The 21,891-nt window shown below is 42.9% G+C and overlaps 2 protein-coding genes across 3 annotated transcripts; one reads left to right on the forward strand and one right to left on the reverse strand.

Annotated features, from left to right (window-relative positions):
- Positions 1–4,585: 4,585 nt before the first annotated feature.
- On the reverse strand, positions 4,586–12,317 carry LOC106564827 (tubulin-specific chaperone E). Its single transcript, XM_014131262.3, has 17 exons — positions 12,185–12,317; positions 11,736–11,906; positions 11,475–11,559; positions 11,042–11,218; positions 10,562–10,647; positions 10,077–10,176; positions 9,873–9,975; positions 9,362–9,438; positions 9,166–9,258; positions 8,805–8,869; positions 8,497–8,561; positions 7,989–8,141; positions 7,372–7,525; positions 7,018–7,086; positions 6,204–6,263; positions 5,352–5,443; positions 4,586–5,114 (listed from the first exon to the last, which is right to left on the reverse strand). The coding sequence occupies exons 2-17, from the start codon at positions 11,866–11,868 to the stop codon at positions 5,019–5,021; spliced, it is 1,608 nt and encodes a 535-aa protein (XP_013986737.1). The 5' UTR covers positions 11,869–11,906; positions 12,185–12,317; the 3' UTR covers positions 4,586–5,018.
- Positions 12,318–12,460: 143 nt separating this feature from the next.
- Positions 12,461–21,891, forward strand: LOC106564828 (RNA-binding protein 34). Of its 2 annotated transcripts, none has more exons than XM_014131263.3 (11): positions 12,461–12,717; positions 17,070–17,232; positions 17,532–17,650; positions 17,742–17,958; positions 18,127–18,186; positions 18,370–18,413; positions 18,541–18,624; positions 20,522–20,585; positions 20,777–20,819; positions 20,926–21,044; positions 21,258–21,891. In XM_014131263.3, the coding sequence occupies exons 1-11, from the start codon at positions 12,692–12,694 to the stop codon at positions 21,666–21,668; spliced, it is 1,350 nt and encodes a 449-aa protein (XP_013986738.3). In that variant the 5' UTR covers positions 12,461–12,691; the 3' UTR covers positions 21,669–21,891. The 2 variants fall into 2 exon arrangements, with proteins under 2 accessions (XP_013986738.3, XP_082815011.1); XM_082958885.1 differs by lacking the exon at positions 12,461–12,717 and adding an exon at positions 13,569–13,915.

The raw sequence follows: 21,891 nt of genomic DNA on the forward strand, positions 1-21,891 counted from the left end.
CCATATGAGTTCTGTTATACTCACAGACACCATTCAAACAGTTTTAGAAACTTTACAGTGTTTTTTATCCAAATCTACTAATTATATGCATATTCTAGTTTCTGGGCAGGAGTAGTAACCAGATTAAATCGGGTACGTTTTTTATCCGGCCGTGAAAATACTGCCCCCTATCCCAAACAGGTTAAGAGTTATGTGAAGGCTAATTAGATGATGGTCCAATCTCATTCGGTCTCCTATCAATATATATATATATTTCTTTACCTTTGATGCAAGAGAGAAAGAAACAAGAAAGTAGTCAAGACGACTAGCTTGATTAAGTCTCCACCATGTATATCTCACCAGTTCTGGGTTTTTTAATCTCCAAATATCCACTATTTATAATGTGTCCATAATATTTGTAATTTCCTTAAGGGCACAGTGATGATAGTTTGTAGAGTGATTTCCTTTACGGTCCATTGAGGTACTAAACACTGTGTTATAGTCTCCTACCATAATGATTTGATCGTTTGTTGCCTGTAAATTCAATAGGTTGGTGTAAATATTTTCGAAGAAGTGTGGATAATCCTCGACCATATAGTTTGGACCATATAGATTAATGAGCCAAATCTGTTTTTCATCGACTTTCATACTCAAACGGGTCCACCTTCCTTGCGGATCATTCCTGACTGTTTGCACTTTCAGATCTACATTTTTGTTCATTATTATTATCATTACACCTTTTGAGTTTCTTTGTCCATGAGAGAAAATTATTCCACCGCCCCATTCCTTTTTCCACGAAACTTCATCTAAAGATGTAGAGTGAGTTTCCTGTAAACAGTATAGGGGAGACCGGGATGGTTGTTACACTCTTCACCTTTTTGTCAGTTTCTCAGTGATCGTTTATGGTAATGTATTCCAAACGTGATACAAACAACCTACATCTGTCCTTTACAAATTGGTGTGGTTTGTTATACAGTATATGTAAATCAAAGTGCAAATCATGGTGTTGTCTTAAATACAAGGAGTGAAGTGTTACAATTTACCCCATGATCTGGGTTAGTTATAACAGTGAATTGTAACAGAATGAAAAAGTGCATAACTCATGACATGCAACTAATTATTGAACTCCTTTATTGAGACCATGAGAGCAACATTGCGATATTTAACATTTTGTTGGGCAGAAATAATAATAAATATAAATAATAAAATGTTTATTTTACTCTCCACTAAATAGTATTTCTCAACCAAACAACAACTAGGCTAAACTAAACACCTGAACGTTTGTGCTGTGTGTGTCTCTGTGTGTGTGTGTGTGTGTGTGTGTGTGACTGAATGTTCACTTAATCAGAGTCACAGTTGTGACACTGGTATGGTTGTCCTGGGGTACAGGCTTTTGGGCCCATAATTTGCATTCCCAGCAATTCACCCAGACCTCCTTGGACTTGGAATTGTTAAAGTGCTCCTTGCACACAATGCAGAAGTTTTCATCATTGGAGGAATCTGAACATTCTAGTTCAATGTGCTTTGTTTTGGCTTTTTTCTTAGGCAGGACAGTTTTTTGTTGTTGCTCAGTGTGGTTTGTCTTGCCTTGATTCCTTCCAGCTGTTTTTTTAGGCAGGGAAATTTATTTTTTGCCTTCATTTGTTAAAAAAAAATCACTGAAGAGAAATGCTGAAGAGAAATCACCATGCGCGACCTAGACAACTACAAGTACCATCAGGCTGTGGAAGAAAATCCAGACAATGCATTGATGTATGGCATCAAAAAAGCCTGTTGCTTCTCTCAGCTGAATCATGTGCCATCTCCAATTACCTATCTGTTTCCACCAGACATGACCTTCATGACGGCATCATACCCACAGTGCTCAGACTAGTGCTGCAATAACTGGTTCAAGAGAGGCACATTACTCTTGTACAGATCAACTATGATATTGAGAACTTGTTTTTATGGCAAACGAGATATGTCTTCTAAATCTGTGCCACTATCCGAGAGAGTCCTAAGGAAGAATGGCCATCTACCCGGAAGTGCATCAGAAAAATGTACACTTTTCAGTTCATGAAAGGCAAAACGGCAGTGCTCGGGATCTCTACTTCCTGCTCCGAGAGATATCCAACATCATCTTGGCCCCAGTTTTAAGAAGATCCTGGATCCCATATCTGTCAGGAAAAAAATAATCACTGAATTTCAAGCGCTCTTCCAGGACCTGTTTCCGGGGAAGACAATCCCAAAGACGCACTACTTTGTCCACTACCCTAGCCTGCCACTTGCCTTTGGAACTTTGATCCACCAGTCCACCATGCGATTTGAAGCAGAACAACCAATATTTCAAGAGGCTCTCAGCAGTTGTGGGAAACTTACAAAATAGAACGAAGAAGACCCTTGCAAAAATACATTAGCTCAGACAATGCTGGGAGCAAACCAACAACAACTGCCTTGGCAACACAACAACACACTGTGCGGACACAAGAGACGTCCCACTGCATGCACTTCTAAACTCTACCGTGGAGTATTAAGTGCCAGATTCGGAGAAGCCATCAGAGAAAAAAAAAGTGTCACCAAGACAAAGTCCATTGCAGTGAACAACGTGCAATACAATGTAAAAGACTATCTGGTCATCAACACTGTCCATTCAGAAGAGATCTCTGTGTTCATGGAAGTGTGTGGAATATACAGTTTCCTTGGTGCTTGTGTGGTAAAGTACTACTACCAGGCAGTTTCAACAGCCATCACCACGCATAAGTCAATCTATGACGTCATCTGCATCATTGATCCTACTCCAATTCTCTGCTCTTTTTTTTGCTTTTTGAGCCTGAAAGTGAAAGAATGTATATTATTGTTAGCTCACAGCTACAGCAAACAGACCAGCAAAATGAGACACCAATTGGCCTTTAGCGTGACATATCAACTGGCCAGCAACAGGACACATCAATCAACCAGAGAGTTTTGCCGTCTGTGTTTAGGCTTCCAGAATTTCCAGCCGTATTAAAAGTTACTTTAAAAAGCAGCATCAGTGAAAAGCACAATGCTGTTCATTCAGAAATGTCTTCAGGGAATTGATAAGGGGATAAATTACCAACAAATATTGTATGAATGGCAAACTTTTTGCTGTAGAGCGAGATAGAGAGCAGATATTCCTGTGATGTCTGCAAGTGAGATTTCTGTGACTTTTTAAAGTCAATACAATGTGTGATTTGTGACTTACAAGTTTTCCACTCAATGTTATTTGTATTGTTATTATTAATAATAGAATACATGGGACATAAAAAGGTTCTAACACCCTAAAAAGGTTATTTGAGGAACCTGTTTAAAAGGTTCCTCAGGGAAAGGTTCCTGGAAGTACCTTTGGTGGTTCCACCGGTGTGGCAATCTGAGGAAGTCATAAAGGTGTCTCCATGAACCTTTTTATTTTAGAGTGGGTGTACCTCTATATCTGTAATCAGGTGCGCGTCTTTACTCAACATTGACAGGAGCGCTCCAAACAAAAGACAATGAATAAAATTGACAAAACTCGTAAATGGAATGAAATAAACCAAAACGTGTTTCTTACAAGTGTCATACAGGTTGTGAGCTCTGCAAACAATGTGTCCACTCCGACAAAGAGAATGGTAAATGACTATAAAAAAGAATATATTGAATGCATTAGCAGAAATTACAGTAACCAAAGAAACATTGTAGATTAGAAATGATGGGAATTAACAGTAAATGTAGGCTACTACTGGTGACATGTAATGGGGAATTGATAAACACTAACATCAAAGGGCAAACAATTAACACAATGAAGTTATGAAACAGTGAATGTGCACAAAATGTTTGGAGAGCGCATTCTAGAGAGAGATGTGCCTTGTGCATCTTAGCCACGCTCCTTTTCTTCTTGGACCGTGGCATCCCTGTGGCCTCCTCAATGGATTAGTACACTGAGACAGGCGCAAATCACACAGGTGTCTCATGTGGCATGAAAAAAATCTATTTGCTACAACTAAACATATTGGTCGACCAACAGCCTATCGACCACATATTCAGAGCTATATTTGATTGAAAGTTTTAGGTTAATTTGACACCACATGATGATACTGGACAGCCTAATCTCAATCTCTTCATTCAAAGCCTCAATCACGGACACTCTTACTGACAGTTGTGGCTGCTTTGCATGATGTATTGTTGTCTCTACCTTCTTGCCCTTTGTGCTGTTGTCTGTGCCCAATAATGTTTGTACCATGTTGTGTTGCTACCATGTTGTTATGTTGTGTTACTACCATGCAGTGTTGGTATGTTGTCATCTTAGGTCTCTCTTTATGTAGTGTTGTCTCTCTTGTTGTGATGTGTTTTGTCCAACATTTATAGTATTTTTTTAAATATTTTTAATCCCAGGCCCCGTCCCCGCAGGAAGCCTTTTGGTAGGCCGTCATTGTAAATAAGAAATAGTTCTTAACTGACTTGCCTAGTTAAATAAAAGGTTAAGTAAAGAATACCTTAACTGCTGCTAAGTCACTAAAGGCCAAGCTATGACAGCTACCATAGCTCAGGGATGGGAAATCCACCACTCAAGGGACTAAATGTCTTCTAATTCTCTTTTGCCTGGTGCCTCATTGAGTGAGAGTAATAAAAGTCATTTTTTAAAATTATTTATTGGATGATGAATTGTTTTATTTATGATGTAAGCTGTTGATACGATCCTAATAAATACAAATACACATTGTTCACACTTGGGTTGTGTTCATTAGGACAACTCTTATTGGACAAGTTCAGATGTTCCCTTCCTGTTTTACTCCTTTTTGGACAGTTATCTTCCATTTTGTGCCAAATGAACATGACCCTGTGTTTCTTTCTCCTACATTGATTGGTCTCCTCTGGCTGAATAGGAGCTGCGCTGTGTTTTCGTCCAAGGTTTAGTGCTGTACATTTTTCCTCGTGGATTTCGGAATATCGCTTAAACTTCAAATCCGGTTGCCTGGCTACCCAAACTCCTTGCTCCGGCCAAACGTTATGCCATGGAAGAACTCAGTTTGAGTCATCAGGCAGCCAATCCGGACCTTTGCGGATCACAACCAGCGGACAAGGACCTTGTCTCCGTCTTCGATGGAGTAGAACTGCAGCGGTTTCAGGTCATTGTCGATCTCAATCTCTTTGCCCTCCATCTGAGGAAAGACAAATGTCGTTTTAGGGAGCCCATTCCACTGCTAAGAAAGTGGGACTGCACCATTGGTCTATTAAACAGATTCACTTATGAGTGGCGAGTATGGTTACACCAACACAGAAATAAAACTAGACTGTGGGCTAGTCTAGGTGAGTAAGACCATTTCACCTAGTCTATTTAGACCCCTTTACCTTTGAGGTAGTATAGGGCAGTTTCTGTTGTCAGTAAACCTCTTTACCTTTGAGCTAGTGTAGGAGAGTTTCAACTCAGCACCCGGTATCTTTAGCAGTCTGTAGAGCAGCCCCTTCACTTTCTGAACGATCATGGAATCTAAAACACATCAAAAGAGTGGAGTGACCCCTGAATATCTTTATTAAAATGCAATAGGTTACCGTCACTTCAATTGCTCTTACACTGAAGGTCGCACACAATTGCTCTTACACTGAAGGTGCCATTTCATTAGGATCTTACACACATGATCTCCCATTGGCACAAAGAGATTGAAGAGTATGAAAACAGTGGATAAGTGCAACTATTTATGATTTGGCGTGCCATTTTCACGTGGGTCTATGGTCAAGAGAGGACAACTTTATGCATTGTGCACACTGCCCAAAACATTGCCTGACAACTGCAAACATTCCAAAGTCTGCAGTTGTTGGATGTTGACCACAATACAAAAACGTCCAACACCTTTCCTATTGCCTAGTAAAGTGTCTCTTACTATAATTCTACACAGGTATCGAGGGTGTCAAATAGATGTACTTTCATTGGGCTCAGCTCGGTTCAGTTTATGGGGAAAAAATAAAAAATAAATTAAATAAAAAAATAAAATAAAAAAAATCGGGGTCCCGACCTCCTTGCATGTTTTGTACTGTTATTTGAAAGCACAGTCAGAAATGACAGAAGGAGAAACATTAAGAGGAACAGACATTTACCAGGGGCTATATGTGAGTCTGAGTCTGGCACATGTGAAAAGTCCTTTAACATCCATGCACATCTCAATTCATTTGTTTAGCTACCAAACATAATATGATAATAATAACATTAAATGCCATCTAACTAGCTGATGAAGACAGGTGGGAGCCTTTACCTGGGAGTTTCTTCACCACAGATTTTCGGTCCGTCTCATCTGGACAAACAAATGTTATGCCTGGTGGGGGAGGTTTGAAAAGCTATATTACTCTTAAGAACTAATTAAGCAAGAAGGCCCGAGGGGATGTGGTATATGGCCAATATACCATGGCTAAGGGCTGTTCTTACGCATGACGCAACGCGGAGTGCCTGGACACAGACATTAGCCGTGGTATATTTGCCATATATCACAAAACCACGAGGTGCCTTATTGCTATTATAAACTGGTTACCAACATAATTAGAGCAGTAAAAATAAATGTTTTGTCATACCCGTGGTATATACGGTCTGCTATACAGTACCACGGCTTTCAGCCAAATCAGCATTCAGGGTTTGAACCACCCAGTTTATAATGCAATTTAGATACTCTGACTCATCTCCTGAGTAAATATTTAGATGTGTTTATTGGGTCACAGCACATGCAGTTCTGGGAAAGAGATTATTACAGTTATTAGCAAATCATTAAAAAAATATTATTAATTCCAGAACTGTTTCATAATCCTGCTCTTGGGGGCCACACTTTTGTTTTTGCCCTAGACAGCCGATTACACTTATTAAATATTTGATAATGAGTTGATTAGTGGAATCCGGTGTGTAGTGCTAGGGCAAAAATCCCAGGACCAGGATTAAGTAACACTGCTTTACAAAAATGTGTGCAGCCCCGGAATTTGTAACTTGACGCACTTACACAGGATCGCCATTTTGCATAGCTAATTGCGTTCATGCGTTGTGTACAGTATAAATTAGACTTAAGAGAAGTGAGGAGGACTCACTTAAGAGCTGGTTTTTCAGTGCAAATGGCTCCTGCTTCTTCAGTTCGCTGTCTTCTGGAGCTCCGTATTCTGAAAAACAAAAGAAAATCGAGCCTCTCTGTCAATTCGTTGAATTCATAATGACTACAGGGCGGGAATTAGGATCACCATTGTCTCTTTGTAAGAGTGACATGGGTTGCGTTGTATCACTTCTTTCTCGGGATATGGGTAGCAGTACGGCAGATGGTTTTTTTCTTCAGAAATGCCTATAGTGGAGTAGATATAGGATGGGCTGTACCACTTCTCAGTGTGAAATAGGGTGTAGCAGCCGAGTGCCGGGGAAACCTTGGGAGGAATGTACCACTCTTGACTCACTCTGTATGAGACTCTGATAGCGGGGGTGCTGTGCGGTGAATTCAGCACTGGGGCGGTTCTGCTGGGGGTCTCGGTGTCCCCCGGATGCCAGCCACTCTAGCCCGAACATCTTGCAGTAGTCCAGCTCCGCCCCCCTCCTGTCCTCAGGCAGGACCTACAGGTAACCACGGTAACAGGGAAAGAGAATGGAGGATTTCAGCAAGCGCATCTGCAAACACTGATGTATTCATAGTGGGAGATGCGAGAAGGAAACATATATAAGCTTTAAAAGGAACATTTCACAATGTCTAGATAAAAGTTGTGAAGTTCCAAGACATTATGCCTCAATCTCGAATGAAGATATAGTAAGCACTGTCTAATTTCCTGGTTTTCTTCAGTGCATATCTTTTCCATTCATTTGGGACGGAGGCATAGAGCTGGATCTATCACTGCGATTACTTTAGGTTTGCGTGCGCAGTGGCTGACCATTAATCGCACGAGTATAAATTGCATGTCGGCCATGTGGAGATCAACTGTAAGAAGCTGGGTCTGTCGTTCAGAACCGGGTATATTAAAATGGAGCTTAATGAACACCCCCAGGTTTGGCGGTAGCGTTAAAACAGAGGACGGGGCCTCACCGTCCACCTGTTGAGGGCCTCCAGCCGGCCCACCCTGGCAATAAGCAGCTGCATGGCCGTGCCGGGGTTCCTTTCCTGGCTCAGCAGGGGGTTCTGCCGACACGACAACCGGACCAGGCTCTGCAGCTTCTCTAGCTCGTTTATTACCGACCACTGTGTGTGTGTGTCAATGAATGTGTCAGCGAGTGAATGAGATTGTAAGAATGTGTTGGTGAGTGTGTGTTTGTGTGCGATTTTTTTTTTATTGTTGTACGTATTGCCGTGTCAGTGTGTAAGCACAAGCGAGTGTATGTGCAGGGTTTAGAGAGAGCGAGAGAGAAAGGAGATAAAGGGTTGAGTTAGAAGAAGGATTTCACATATTCTCTCTTACTATCCATCTTCACAAAACAAGTATTAACTTTTTGCAGACTTAGTGACATTCATCAAATTTGTTTAGTAATTAATCATTTATATCTCCGGATATATTTCACTACGATCAAATCTTTCTTAGAAGACAGACAACACTCACCTCTGAAATGTTGTTGCTGTTAACTGACAGAGTTTTCAGGGCAGGAAACATAGCTGTTTTGCAACCTTCAGAAGACGTGATAAAATAATCATTTACAGAGTCTTACCAGTATACTCAACGTCGATCTTTCGCCCTTACAGTTCTTCACATTGTCAAATGCCTGTGTCATCGAAACACATATCCACATGCATCTTCTGGGATCTTGTTCAACTACCTCTACTGCTATGCTAATTAAACTTGACTTCCATTAACAAACACGTCAAAAAAAAGTGTCACGTTTTTCAAACAATGTCCGACGTAAACTTTACCAGGCAGTGCGTCCTCAAACCGCAAGGTTGACAAACCAGTCTTAGACATATTTAGATTCTCCAGTCTGAAATTCATGAAAAGCATGGATGTAAAAGGTAAATTACATTATAAATGCTACATAAGTTATTATAAATGTTACAAATGCTTATTCATTGAAATGCTAATGTTTACAAATAATGACATTTATTAGGATAATAGTATACATTTTGTTGTTGTTGTTGATGATAACGCTCAGTAAAGTACTCCCAAGAACTATAAATGCACAAGTCGAAGCTAACAACAGGGCTATGTCATTTGTCATAAGGTGTAGCGAACAGTTATGAGAAGTGTCTGTGTTGGTACGGTTTTGCCCGCTCTTACCTAGGCAGTTCGCCAATACTCAGTACGGTTCCATCAACCAAAGGGTTTGTTGAGAGATCCAAAACTGTCAAAGACTGTAAGACATTGTTTGGCCTGCGCGAAAGAGGCGGAAATACAAGTCAGTCCTATATGTTGCTTTAGAAATAAAAAAAACTACATCTGAACGGAGACCCAAAACAGACGGCTAAAACCTTACTTCTGTAGTTCAGTGATGTCATTCTCAGAGACGTAGAGCTCTTCCAGCAGTGGCCACATGGGGGCACACTCAAGCAGCTAACAGACCAACACCAAAGGGAGATGGGGTAAATGTAAAGAGACAGCATATAGATCAGTTCTTCTCATTTCATTTGGCCTTCACATGTTTGCACCAGCTTGTTAATTAACATATTGTGCACTGCAACTTAATTATCTATTACCGTATTAACTGGTACAAAAACACCTTTAAAAATAAAATCAGCCTAAAATATTGTATTTCCTTCACATGGGATCGATCCGAATTAATCTTTCATCAATTCCTCACATCCCATCTCCTCGCCTCCTTCTCAACCATATTGGTGGATAAAATCCAAGGTTCTTCCCCTCCAGCCTTCTTCTCCAATGGGTTTTGAGAAGGATGTAAGCATAGAGGATGTGAGGAATTGAGGAAAGATGAATTGAGAAAAAGACCCATAATGCCTAAGGGAAAGGTACAGGGTGGTGGCTGTCACCTGAGGCCACGTGAGGGCACAGTTGGTGAGGGAGAGGACCCTGAGGCAGGAGAAGGCCCGGGGTCGCACCGTAGGGTTGGAGGGCACACGCAGTCTGTTGTGGCTGAGGGGAAAGAGGACAAGAGAGAGAGTCAGTGAGGGGATCAGAGTTTGAGAAAAGTGAGGCACAAAAACACACACACATCATTATTCAGCGTGATCTACCTGAGCTGAAGCTCTTTGAGTTCCTCCATCTGCTCCGTGACGGCCATCACATCGTCCCAGCAGCACAAGAGGTTCCCACACAGGTCTAACATCAGCACGTCTGACAGGGACCATTAAGGATGTAGTTGTAGTGCACCATCAGCTAAATGTCCAATCAACGCTTCCCCCAAGCTAATTCAATTGGGTGGGTGGACCGTACATTTACTAACAAGACACATGGGGCTGCGTCCCAAATGACACACATATTCGCTAAAGTGCACTACTTTTGACCAGAGCCCTAGTCAAAAGTAGTGCACTATATAGGGAAAAGGGGTGCCATTTGGGACACAAACATGGTGTCAAGTAGCTACATATCACAGTAAGTCCAGGTCAGAGAAGTGCACTCAAGTATTATTAACATGAACAATTTCATATGACTGATAGTTGTAACTTTTTGGACATGAGCACTTATTTAACTAATTAAAAGCTACTAAATGAAAGGATACGGGGAGTGGTGTTTCGGATTTCATTTGCAGGGCCTGGGCTGGAAACCTCGCACAACCTCAGTGCAACATCGGTCAGGTTTTCCACCCTGCGGAGGAGCACAGATGACAACGCATTTCACTGAATAAGTACAGATGACTGCAGATCAGATAAGTGAAACTCTGTTGGAGTGTGGTGCAGTTCAACAGTCCCAACTCAAGTGCATTAGCCTACTTTTTGTAACCATTCTTTACTTAATATTTATTTAACCTTTATTTAGCCAGGGAATACCCTTTAGGTTAGAAACCTATTTTGCGAGGGGGGCCTGATACTGGCATCCTCTGGTATAGGTTGCATGCTTTAACAATATTCCAAACAGTACATACAGAGTTGACCGTACAAATAAGCACACTTAGGGACAGATTCCCTGAGTCAGATTAAGCCTAGCCCTGGACTAAAATGCACTCTCACTCTCAGACTCCAAAGCCTTGTTGTCACCTTACTTCTGTTTCTCTGTGATGGCCTCGAAGCCCACCATCTCCACCGTCCTCGTGGAGATCTGGATCTCCTCTCCCAAGACCTGCTGGACCTCCATCTCGTAACGCCGCCTGATGGCCGTCAGGTAGTCCACCCCGAAGCTGGCCTTCTTGGGCCGGACGAAAGAGCCTCCCTTCGGGTGCCTTAAGTGGGGTGGAGGGGGGAGAGAACCTTTGTCTGAGAGCAGCAAAACACATAATGGCCACATTCCAAACCCCCAAAAATTATGTTTCCCGTTTCCTTTTTTTGAGGGTGGAGACTTCATTTTTGCCGGAACTCTCAATTTCTAACACGTATGAACACAGAAATGAATCAAGCAGCTGACCAAATTACGCAATATTTGACTTACGGGTTAACAGAGATTAGGATGACACCTATACTAGATAGGGTTTACTTTACCTGCAAGTGAAGTAGTGGACACCTTCATGGCTGCCATCGTGTTTGCCTCGATCAGGGTTGTCCCACTCCACACCAAGCCACAACCCTAAGCACAGAGGCATTGGTAAGCACAGGCATTTAATAAGTACTTGGTTATAGTATATGACCAAGAATAATGGAAAATTTCTCTCAAACAGTGCTGCCACACCCACCGTCGATAACGCTTATGTTATTTTGCCTATTATAACCATATCCCAAGCAGTCTGTAGCTAGTTAGCTTACCTGCAGTTGGCGGTACAGTGCCAACAAACCGCACCGTGCCACGCTCCCCGTCACAAGCCACACGTCTGCCCACTGCGTCTGATGGAAGGCCCTCGTGCATGGTGGTGGGTTGTGTCTGGTCAGGGACTCTCATTGTACTCACTGTATTTATAACGTTGGGTATAATTCTACCTATATATGTACAATGAAAAAGAATGAGCAGGTAAAGCCTTCTGTACTTACTGTACTTTGACAGCGCTGTTTAAGAAAGAGTTAGGTAATAACGTTATAGTAGCTAGCTAAAATACTTGCTGTCATGTCAACTCCCAGGAAACTGCGACGTTGTTTAGCTTTATTTGCTTGGCTAGCTAGATTAGCTACAACACATATCTTCACGCCAAAGAAACACGAGTACTACTTATCCACAGAATCGATATGCTGTTATTTCCAAATATTTGTTTGATAGTTACCTTAATCAGAGAGTGTTGGTCATATTTTGCAGCAGCATAAATAATCACAGCTCACAACATCCCGACAGGAAGTAACTGAATATGATGATGCACACGTTTGTCGTTCAAGTTTGATGGATTATTAATGATTAAGTTATCGGCAATAAACGTTATTTTAGTATCATTATTTAAATAGCTATCATCGTTATAATCAGGTAATCAATGCATCAATATTTAGATCACTGGATGAAAGCCCACCAGTATGTTACAGCTAGGAACCATTTACAATTGCGTTGTGCATGGTAGGATATAATTAGGTGAAGGACAGGCCTTCGTTGACTACGTGCGTGAGTAAATAGCTACAGTTCTTTTTGGCATCAACAAATAGTTCTAATGAGATGTGTTCATTAGAACTTTCCGTCCAACTTATTTGATTAATTATTTCCATGATAAAAAGCACGTTTTTATAAGATTGTCTCATTCAAACCAGCTGGGATCGACCATCGAGAACATTGAAGTGAACTGACCATGAAAAATAAACTTTGTGGAGAGAGGTTAGTCGCCATTCCACGAGTGTCCGCATGTAACTAACGTTAATAATTATGTTCAATTTGTACATTGTTGGAAATACAAGGTAGTTGGTGAAACTCACACTGTGTATTACACTGAACTAACATTTTATCGCAACATGTAAAGTGTTGGTCCCATGTTTCATGAACTAAAATAAGATCGCAGAAATGTTCCATATGCACAAACAACATATTTCTCTCAAATAGTGTGCACAAATTTGTTTACATCCCTGTTAGTGAGCATTTCTCCTTTGCCAAAATAATACATCCACCTGACAGGTGTGGCATATCAAGAAGACAATTAAACAGCATGATCATTACACAGACATATGTGGCAAGGTATACAGACAATCACGGACTACAAAAGGAAAACCAGCCACGTTGCGGTCACGGATGTCTTGCTTCCCGACAAGCTAAACACCTTTGCCCGCTTTGAGGTTAACAGAGTGCAACTGACTCCGCCCGCTACGAAGGACTGTGGGCTCTCCCGACAGACATGAGTAAGACATTTAATCGTATTAACCCTCGCAAGGCTGCCAGCCCAGACGCTGATCCTCAACACATGGGCCCAACAAGGGTGTGTGCTCAGCCCCCTCCTGTACTCCCTGTTCACCCATGACTGCATGCCCACGCACACCTCCAACTCAATCATCAAGTTTGCAGACAACACAACAGTAGTAGGCCTGATTACTAACAATGATGAGACAGCCTACAGGGAGGAAGTGAGGGCCCTGGGAGAGTGGTGCCAGGAAAATAACCTCTCACTCAACGTCAACAAAACAAAGGAGCTGATTGTGGACTTCAGGAAACAGCAGAGGGAGCATGCCCATATCCACATCGACGGGACCGCAGTGGAGAAGGTGGAAAGCTTCAAGTTCCTCGGCGTACACATCACTGACGATCTGAAATGGTCCACACAGACAGTGTGGTGAAGAAGGTGCAACAGCACCTCTAACATCAGGAGGCTGAAGAAATTTGTCTTGTCACCTAAAACCCTCAAGCTTTTACAGATGCCCAATTGAAAGCATCCTGTCGGGCTGTATCACCGCCTGGTACGGCAACTGCCCAACACATCACCAGGACACCTACAGCACCCAATGTCACAGGAAGACCAAAAAGATCATGAAGGACATCAACCACCCGAGCCACGGCCTGTTCACCCCACTATCATCCACAAGGCGAGGTCAGTACAGGTGCATCAAAGCTGGGACCGAGAGACAGAAGCTATTTTTCAATCTCGGGGCCATCAGAATGTTAAATAGCCATTAGTAGCTGGCTTCCACCCAGTTATGCAATCATGCCTCTTAGAGGCTGCTGCCCTATATACATACACTTGCAGTCACTGGCCACTTTAATAATGGAACACTAGTTACTTTAATGTTTACATACTGCTTTACTCATCTCATATGTATATACTGTATTCTAGTCTACTGTATTTTAGTCACTGTCACTCCGACATTGCTCAATCTAATATTTAAATATTTCTTAATTCTCTTCTTTTACTTTTAGATGTTTGGTTGGCCAAAGCTTTTGATTCGATAGTCCATTCTTGTGGGCCGGCTAAGGAGTATTGGTGTCTTTGAGGGGTGTTTGGCCTGGTTTGCTAACAACCTCTCTCAAAGAGTGCAGTGTATAAAGTCAGAACATCTGTTGTCTCAGCCACTGCCTGCCTGTCACTAAGGGTGTACCCCAAGTCTCGATCCTAGGCCCCACACTCTTCTCAATTTACATCAACAACATAGCTCAGGCAGTAGGAAGTCCTCTCATCCATTTATATGCAGATTAGTCTTATTCTCATCTGGCCCCTCCCCGGATTTTGTGTTTAAACGCTCTACAACAAAGCTTTCTTAGTGTCCAACAAGCTTTCTCTGCCCTTAACCTTGTTCTGAACACCTCCAAAACAAAGGTAATGTGGTTTGCTAAGAAGAATGCCCCTCTCCCCACAGGTGTGATTACTTCATCTGAGGGTTTAGAGCTTGATGTAGTCACCTCATACAAGTACTTGGGAGTATGGCTAGATGGTACACTGTCCTTCTCTCAGCACATATCAAAGCTGCAGGCTAGAGTTAAATCTAGACTTGGTTTCCTCTATCGTAATCGCTCCTCTCTCAGCCCAACTGCCAAATTAACCCTGATTCAGATGACCATCCTACCCATGCTAGATTACGGAGACGTAATTTATAGATCGGCAGGTAAGAGTGCTCTCGAGCGGCTAGATGTGTCTTATAAGGAGCATTGGTGAAGAACATCACTGCACTCTATACTCCCCTGTAAACTGGTCATCACTGTATACCCGTCGCAAGACCCACTGGTTGATGCTTATTTATAAAACCCTCTTAGGCCTCACTCCCCGCTATCTGAGATTTCTACTGCAGCCCATCTTCCTTCAAATACAACACCCGTTCTGCCAGTCACATTTTGTTAAAGGTTCCCAAAGCACACACATCCTTGGGTCACTCGTCTTTTCAGTTTGCTACAGCTATCAACTGGAACGAGCTGCAACAAAACACTCAAACTGGACAGTTTTATCTCAAGCTCTTCATTCAAAGACTCAATCATGGACACTCTTACTGACAGTTGTGGAGGCTTTGCATGATGTGTTGTCTCTACCTTCTTGCCCTTTCTGCTGTTGTCTGTGCCCAATAATGTTAGTACCATGTTTTGTGCTGCTATCATGTGTCGCTACCATACTATGTTGTTGTCTTAGGTCTCTCTTTATGTAGTGTTGTCTCTCTTGTCGTGATGTGTTGCCCTATATTTTTGTTTAATTTCTTTGATCCCCCGTCCCCACAGGTCGTGTGCCTTTTAGTAGGCCGTCATTGTAAATAAAATATTTAACTGACTTGCCTAGTTAAATGAAATAAAAAAAAATTGTTGTGAATTGTTAAACAACTGCACTGTTGGAGCTAGGAATGCAAGCATTTCGCTACTCCCGCAATAACATCTGTTAAATACACTACCGTTCAAAAGTTTGGGGTCACTTAGAAATGTCCTTGTTTTCCATGAAAACATACATGAAATTAGTTGCAAAATTAATAGGCAATATAGTCAAGACATTGACAAGGTTATAAATAATAATTGTCAAAGAATCCTCCATTTGCAGCAATTACAGCCTTGCAGGCCATTGTAGTTGTCAATTTGTTGAGGTAATCTGAAGAGATTTCACCCCATGCTTCCTGAAGCACCTACCACAAGTTGGATTGGCTTGATGGGCACTTCTTGCGTACCATACGGTCAAGCTGCTCCCACAACAGCTCAATAGGGTTGAGATCCGGTGACTGTGCTGGCCACTCTATTATAGACAATTGGCATGCGGACTGCAGGAATTTCCAGAGCTGTTGCCAGAGAATTGAATGTTAATTTCTCTATCATAAGCCGCCTTCAACGTCGTTTTACAGAATTTGGTAGCACGTCCAACCACCCTCAACTGCAGACCACGTGTACGGCATCATGAGGGAGAGCATTTTGCTGACGTCAACGTTGTGAACAGAGTGCCCCATGGTGGGGTTATGGTACTGTATGGGCAGGCATAAACTACGGACAACGAACACAATTGCATTTTATCGATGGTAATTTGAATGCACAGAGATACGACAATTGGCCTCTCGTCGTGGTGACATTCATCTGTCGCCAACACCATGTTTCAGCATGATAATGTGCGGCACCATGTCTCCAAGGCTCTCTACACAATTCCTGGAAGCAGAAAATGTCTAGTTCCGTTGTGCATGTTTGGGATGCTCTGGATCTATGTGTACGACAGCGTGTTCCAGGTCCCGCTATATTCAGCAACTTCGCACAGCCATTTAAGAGTGCAACAACATTCCACAGGCCACATTCAACAGCCTGATCAACTCTATGCAAAGGAGATGTCACGTTGCATGAGGCAAATGGTGGTCACACCAGATACTGACTGGTATTCTGATCTACGCCCCTACCTGTGACCAACAGATGCATATCTGTAGTCCCAGTCGTGAAATCCGTAGAGTAGGGTCTAATTTATTTATTTCAGGTGACTATCATATGAAGTGTAACTCAGTAAAATCATTCAAATTGTTTCATGTTGCATTTATATTTTTCAGTAAGTTGCTTCTAGTTAGCAACCAATTCGTTTGGCAGCTCATTGGCGCTGGATAGCCTACCTTTTGATTGTGTTACCTCTATGGATGTTCGGGAAATGCTTATGAAGATAGCTTGCTGCCCTTATGTGACATCTTTTGTAGTAATAAATATTACACGTACCTTGGCATTCATGCAGATCTAGCTACCTAACACAGCACTGTGGTCGTGAACTGCTGCAGTATCTCATGAGTCTAACAATGTTACTTGTTTTTCCTTAGTAAGGAGGGGCCATCTGTGGACAAACAGTCCATGGACTATGTAGTGGGATCAGTATCAGGCAGCTTGTTTCCAAAGGAGTCTGCATCCAGTTCGGGATCTTTATCTGCCTTGTTCCAAGCTGCACCAGTAGTTGACACTCTGTTCTTTGTTCCTGCTCCCAAGGTAAGGCCAAGGAAAGGACGCACAGGTCTTTTAATGCTGCAGCCCAGCTAATTTTTGTTTTCCAGGATACCAAGGCCATGTTCAGTAGAGAAACGGAGTTTCTACCTGTCCACTAAGAAACACACTTTCGCTTTCCGTTGCAAAATGATAATCAGTGTCCAGTAGAGACATACCTCCCCATTATCTGGAAAACCAACAGGCCTACAGAGCTTGAGGGCCTGAGTCGTGTACCCTTGCTAGAATCTTCTTTGTTTGCCAACTGAGTGAAATTCTAATTTACTTTTTTATTCCCTTCATAGCCTGAACCGAGGAGCGTGGAGGTGAAGGAAGGCGCAGTCACAAAAGTCCCGAACAACCAGAAACAAACGAAGAAAGCTGCAAAGGACAAATCGGCTGCAGACCTAAATCTAGAAAACAGGTGAGCGATAAAGTAAATGACATGCAAAATAATATGCAAGAGATGTAGATTGATAGATAAAGCTCTCTCCCATTCTCTCTCTCGCTTTCAGAGAAAGTCCGTTACAAAATGCTGACGAAGATGAACAGGTCCCAAAGATGCCCAAGAAGTCTAAAAGGAAAGCTGTTGAGATGGGAGAAGGGGGTGCGACAGAGGAGGAGGAGAGGCAGACAAAAAAACAGAGGATTGGACCCCAAATTGCGGAGGAGAGGGTAAAGCAGAAACGGACGGTGTTTGTCGGCAACCTTCCTCCCAGCTGCACAAAGAAGGTAACAGCAGCCCCAGTCCTAGTCGTTATAAGCAGTGACCATAATCTCATTGATTAGGTATGTCAAAAGCAGACCTGGGTTCAAATAGCATGTGAAATCAAAGCAAATAAATGGTGATCAAGTGAAAATACAAATGCCTTGTGTTGTTTCCCGGTTTGGTTTTTCCAGACACTACAGCTTGTCTTCAAGGGTCAGGGAGCCATTGAAAGCGTTCGATTTCGATCAGTGGTAAGTACTCCATTCACTGTGTTAGATTAACCTAATACCCATCAGACAATGCGAGTGCTCATTTCCACTAGGGTTGAGCTTCTTGAATGTTTAATAGTAACGGATGAAAGATCTTAGTGTTACAACGCTTTCTGAAGACTCAACCCTGATCGGTGAAGCTAAAACATGGCATTTTTCTTGCAGGTAAGAGAGGATCCATCTATGTCACGCAAAGTAGCAGCTATTCAGTAAGTTTCCCCTGATTTTTTTTATTTTTACCATGAGAAATGCTAACACTGATTGAATGGGAGTTTATCCGTGGTAACATGACGCATGTATTCTCAAGTACTTTTTGTTGTTGCTTTCCCTCTCCAGACGTAAGGTTCACCCAAAGAAGCAGAGCATCAATGCCTACGTGGTGTTCGAAGCTGAGGAAGGAGCCGAGAAGGCATTGGAAAGGTAGTCACTGACAAGCATTCAACTTGAATTTTAGCGTGACTTAAGTTATCATAATCTCATAAACCCAGAACTAAAGTCTTGCTTAATTGCGTCAGATGCTCTATTACATTCCCCTTAAGAAATTTGAAAGATGTGAGCACCTGCAAAATCGTGATGTAAAACAAAATCTGCATACTAGAACAAAGTTCCTCATTAGTCGTCACATCCCACAGTCCGTTGAGACGCTATATACACTGCTCAAAAAAATAAAGGGAACGCTTAAACAACACAATGTAACTCCAAGTCAATCACACTTCTGTGAAATCAAACTGTCCACTTAGGAAGCAACACTGATTGACAATAAATTTCACATGCTGTTGGGCAAATGGAATAGACAACAGGTGGAAATTATAGGCAATAAGCAAGACACCCCCAATGGTTCTGCAGGGGGTGACCACAGACCACTTCTCAGTTCCTATGCTTCCTGGCTGATGTTTTGGTCACTTTTGAATGCTGGCGGTGCTTTCACTCTAGTGGTAGCATGAGACAGAGTCTACAACCCACACAAGTGGCTCAGGTAGTGCAGCTCATCCAGGATGGCACATCAATGCGAGCTGTGGCAAGAAGGTTTGCTGTGTCTGTCAGCGTAGTGTCCAGAGCATGGAGGCGCTACCAGGAGACGGGCCAGTACATCGGGAGACGTGGAGGAGGCCGTAGGAGGGCAACAACCCAGCAGCAGGACCGCTACCTCCGCCTTTGTGCAAGGAGGAGCAGGAGAAGCACTGCCAGAGCCCTGCAAAATGACCTCCAGCAGGCCACAAATGTGCATGTGTCTGCTCAAACGGTCAGAAACAGACTCCATGAGGATGGTATGGAGGGCCCGACGTCCACAGGTGGGGGTTGTGCTTACAGCCCAACACCGTGCAGGACGTTTGGCATTTGCCAGAGAACACCAAGATTGGCAAATTCGCCACTGGCGCCCTGTGCTCTTCACAGATGAAAGCAGGTTCACACTGAGCACGTGACAGACGTGACAGAGTCTGGAGACGCCGTGGAGAATGTTCTGCTGCCTGCAACATCCTCCAGCATGACCGGTTTGGCGGTGGGTCAGTCATGGTGTGGGGTGGCATTTCTTTGGGGGGCCGCACAGCCCTCCATGTGCTCGCCAGAAGTAGCCTGACTGCCATTAAGTACCGAGATGAGATCCTCAGACCCCTTGAGACCATATGCTGGTGCGGTTGGCCTGGGTTCCTCCTAATGCAAGACAATGCTAGACCTCATGTGGCTGGAGTGTGTCAGCAGTTCCTGCAAGAGGAAGGCATTGATGCTATGGACTGGCCCGCCCGTTCCCCAGACCTGAATCCAATTGAGCACATCTGGGACATCATGTCTCGCTCCATCCACCAACGCCACGTTGCACCACAGACTGTCCAGGAGTTGGCGGATGCTTTAGTCCAGGTCTGGGAGGAGATCCCTCAGGAGACCATCGCCACCTCATCAGGAGCATGCCCAGGCGTTGTAGGGAGGTCATACAGGCACGTGGAGGCCACACACACTACTGAGCCTCATTTTGACTTGTTTTAAGGACATTACATCAAAGTTGGATCAGCCTGTAGTGTGGTTTTCCACTTTAATTTTGAGTGTGACTCCAAATCCAGACTTCCATGGTTGATAAATTGGATTTCCATTGATTATTTTTGTGTGATTTTGTTGTCAGCACATTCAACTATGTAAAGAAAAAAGTATTTAATAAGATTATTTCTTTCCTTCAGATCTAGGATGTGTTTAAGTGTTCCCTTTATTTTTTTGAGCAGTATATATACCATATTACGCGCATCTGTCCGAGAGGTTAACATATCAAGTGTTCTCTTTAGGCCCTTGTGGGTTAATATGTATTACACTACTTTAAATCTCGCAGGAACGGCATGGAGATTGAGAAAAACTTTCACATCCGGGTGGACAGGGTCTCCAAAAGTTCATCGGTAAGTGTCCCACGACAGTGGATATTTTAAAAAGAACATGCCGAGCGTTAAGACCGGTATACTTGGTGGCAATAGAATGCACTTTGACCGTTAAAGGTCATACATTTGCTTAATCTTTTTGATTTTGTATAAACTTGTTTGAGCAAGGATGCTGCGACACATCTATTGAATAGAATTGTTGCGTCTTTCAGCACGATCACAAGAGGTCAATATTCATTGGCAATCTACCATTCGGTGAGTAACTATAAGAGGGTTTACTTTCCTGTGAACTTGTCAGTCAAAAGGAAACCAATAACATGCAGGTTATTAGGTTCATATTTCATACTGTATTAACTTGCAGATATAAACGAATTGCCACTGCGACAGCACTTTGAGGAGTGTGGCAAGGTGGAGGGGGTGCGGTTGGTGCGGGACAAGAACTCCGGAATGGGCAAGGGCTTCGGCTACATCTTATTCCAGGTGAGGAAATAACATTTCATATGCACCAGACCCGCTCAGAGATTATGTATGCATTTCAGGAGGCTTCCCACTACTGAGTTGGCCAAGTCTCATACTGCGGCCAATGCGTTGCATGCACACAGTTTAAGTTTAGACTACTACTAATTAATATCTTATGAAACCTCTTTTCTAACTACACCCCTGCATCATCTCTAACGGCTGTTTTTGTTGTAGAGCATCGATGCTGTCCAGCTGGCCTTGAAACTAGACAGCTCCAAACTCCTCGGGAGGACGGTCCGGGTGAAGAGGTCGGTGAAGAAGGAGAAAGAAGTGCACAGAGGGCCTAGAGGGAAAGAAAGGGAGACTAAGGGTGCAGGGAAGGAACCTATCAAAGGGGGATTTAAGGGGAGACTGGGCCAGGGCGGTCCCCAAAACAAGTCTTCCGGGAGGCCGCAGGGGAAGGGACCTCAAATCAAATCGATGGGGAAGACATTCAAGAAAAGTCTAGGCGAGGCACAGAAAGCCACCACAGGCCCCTCTTCCTTCAAAGGTGAGATGGCAGACCCAAACAGCAAAAAAGCAAAGGCGAAAGCACTGAAGAAGAAACTCAAACCGAGGAAAAGGAATCGGGTTGTACACATTTGATGTGATGTATCGTTAAAGCAGAACATTTGTTGTACAACTATCATGGTGTGTAAACGTTCCTGACGTAACATCCAGGCCTAGCCACATTTCCAGTTGAAACATGGTTGTTTTTGGTTGGGACTGTCCCACCAAATATGTATGTCAATCCCATCTAATGGTAAGGAAAACATTCATGAACTATTCTAGACATTAAACAGACTAAATAAAATTTGAAGAAGCAAAA

This window comes from Salmo salar, chromosome 12 (genome assembly GCF_965601325.2).
Source record: "Salmo salar chromosome 12, fSalSal1, whole genome shotgun sequence".
NCBI lineage: Eukaryota > Metazoa > Chordata > Actinopteri > Salmoniformes > Salmonidae > Salmo > Salmo salar.

Bases quoted from the DNA above. Each gene is read 5' to 3' on its own strand.
- LOC106564827 (XM_014131262.3), bottom strand. From the start codon at position 11,868: ATGAGAGTCCCTGACCAGACACAACCCACCACCATGCACGAGGGCCTT. The intron at 9,439-9,872 runs GTGACAGCCACC...TTGGTCTGTTAG, and splicing joins GTGCCCTCACGTGGCCTCAG to CTGCTTGAGTGTGCCCCCAT. The intron at 6,264-7,017 runs GTGAGTCCTCCT...CTCCCCCACCAG, and splicing joins ACTGAAAAACCAGCTCTTAA to GCATAACATTTGTTTGTCCA.
- LOC106564828 (XM_082958885.1), top strand. From the start codon at position 13,830: ATGTCACAGGAAGACCAAAAAGATCATGAAGGACATCAACCACCCGAG. The intron at 13,916-17,069 runs GTCAGTACAGGT...GTTTTTCCTTAG, and splicing joins ACTATCATCCACAAGGCGAG to TAAGGAGGGGCCATCTGTGG. The intron at 17,233-17,531 runs GTAAGGCCAAGG...TTCCCTTCATAG, and splicing joins TCTTTGTTCCTGCTCCCAAG to CCTGAACCGAGGAGCGTGGA.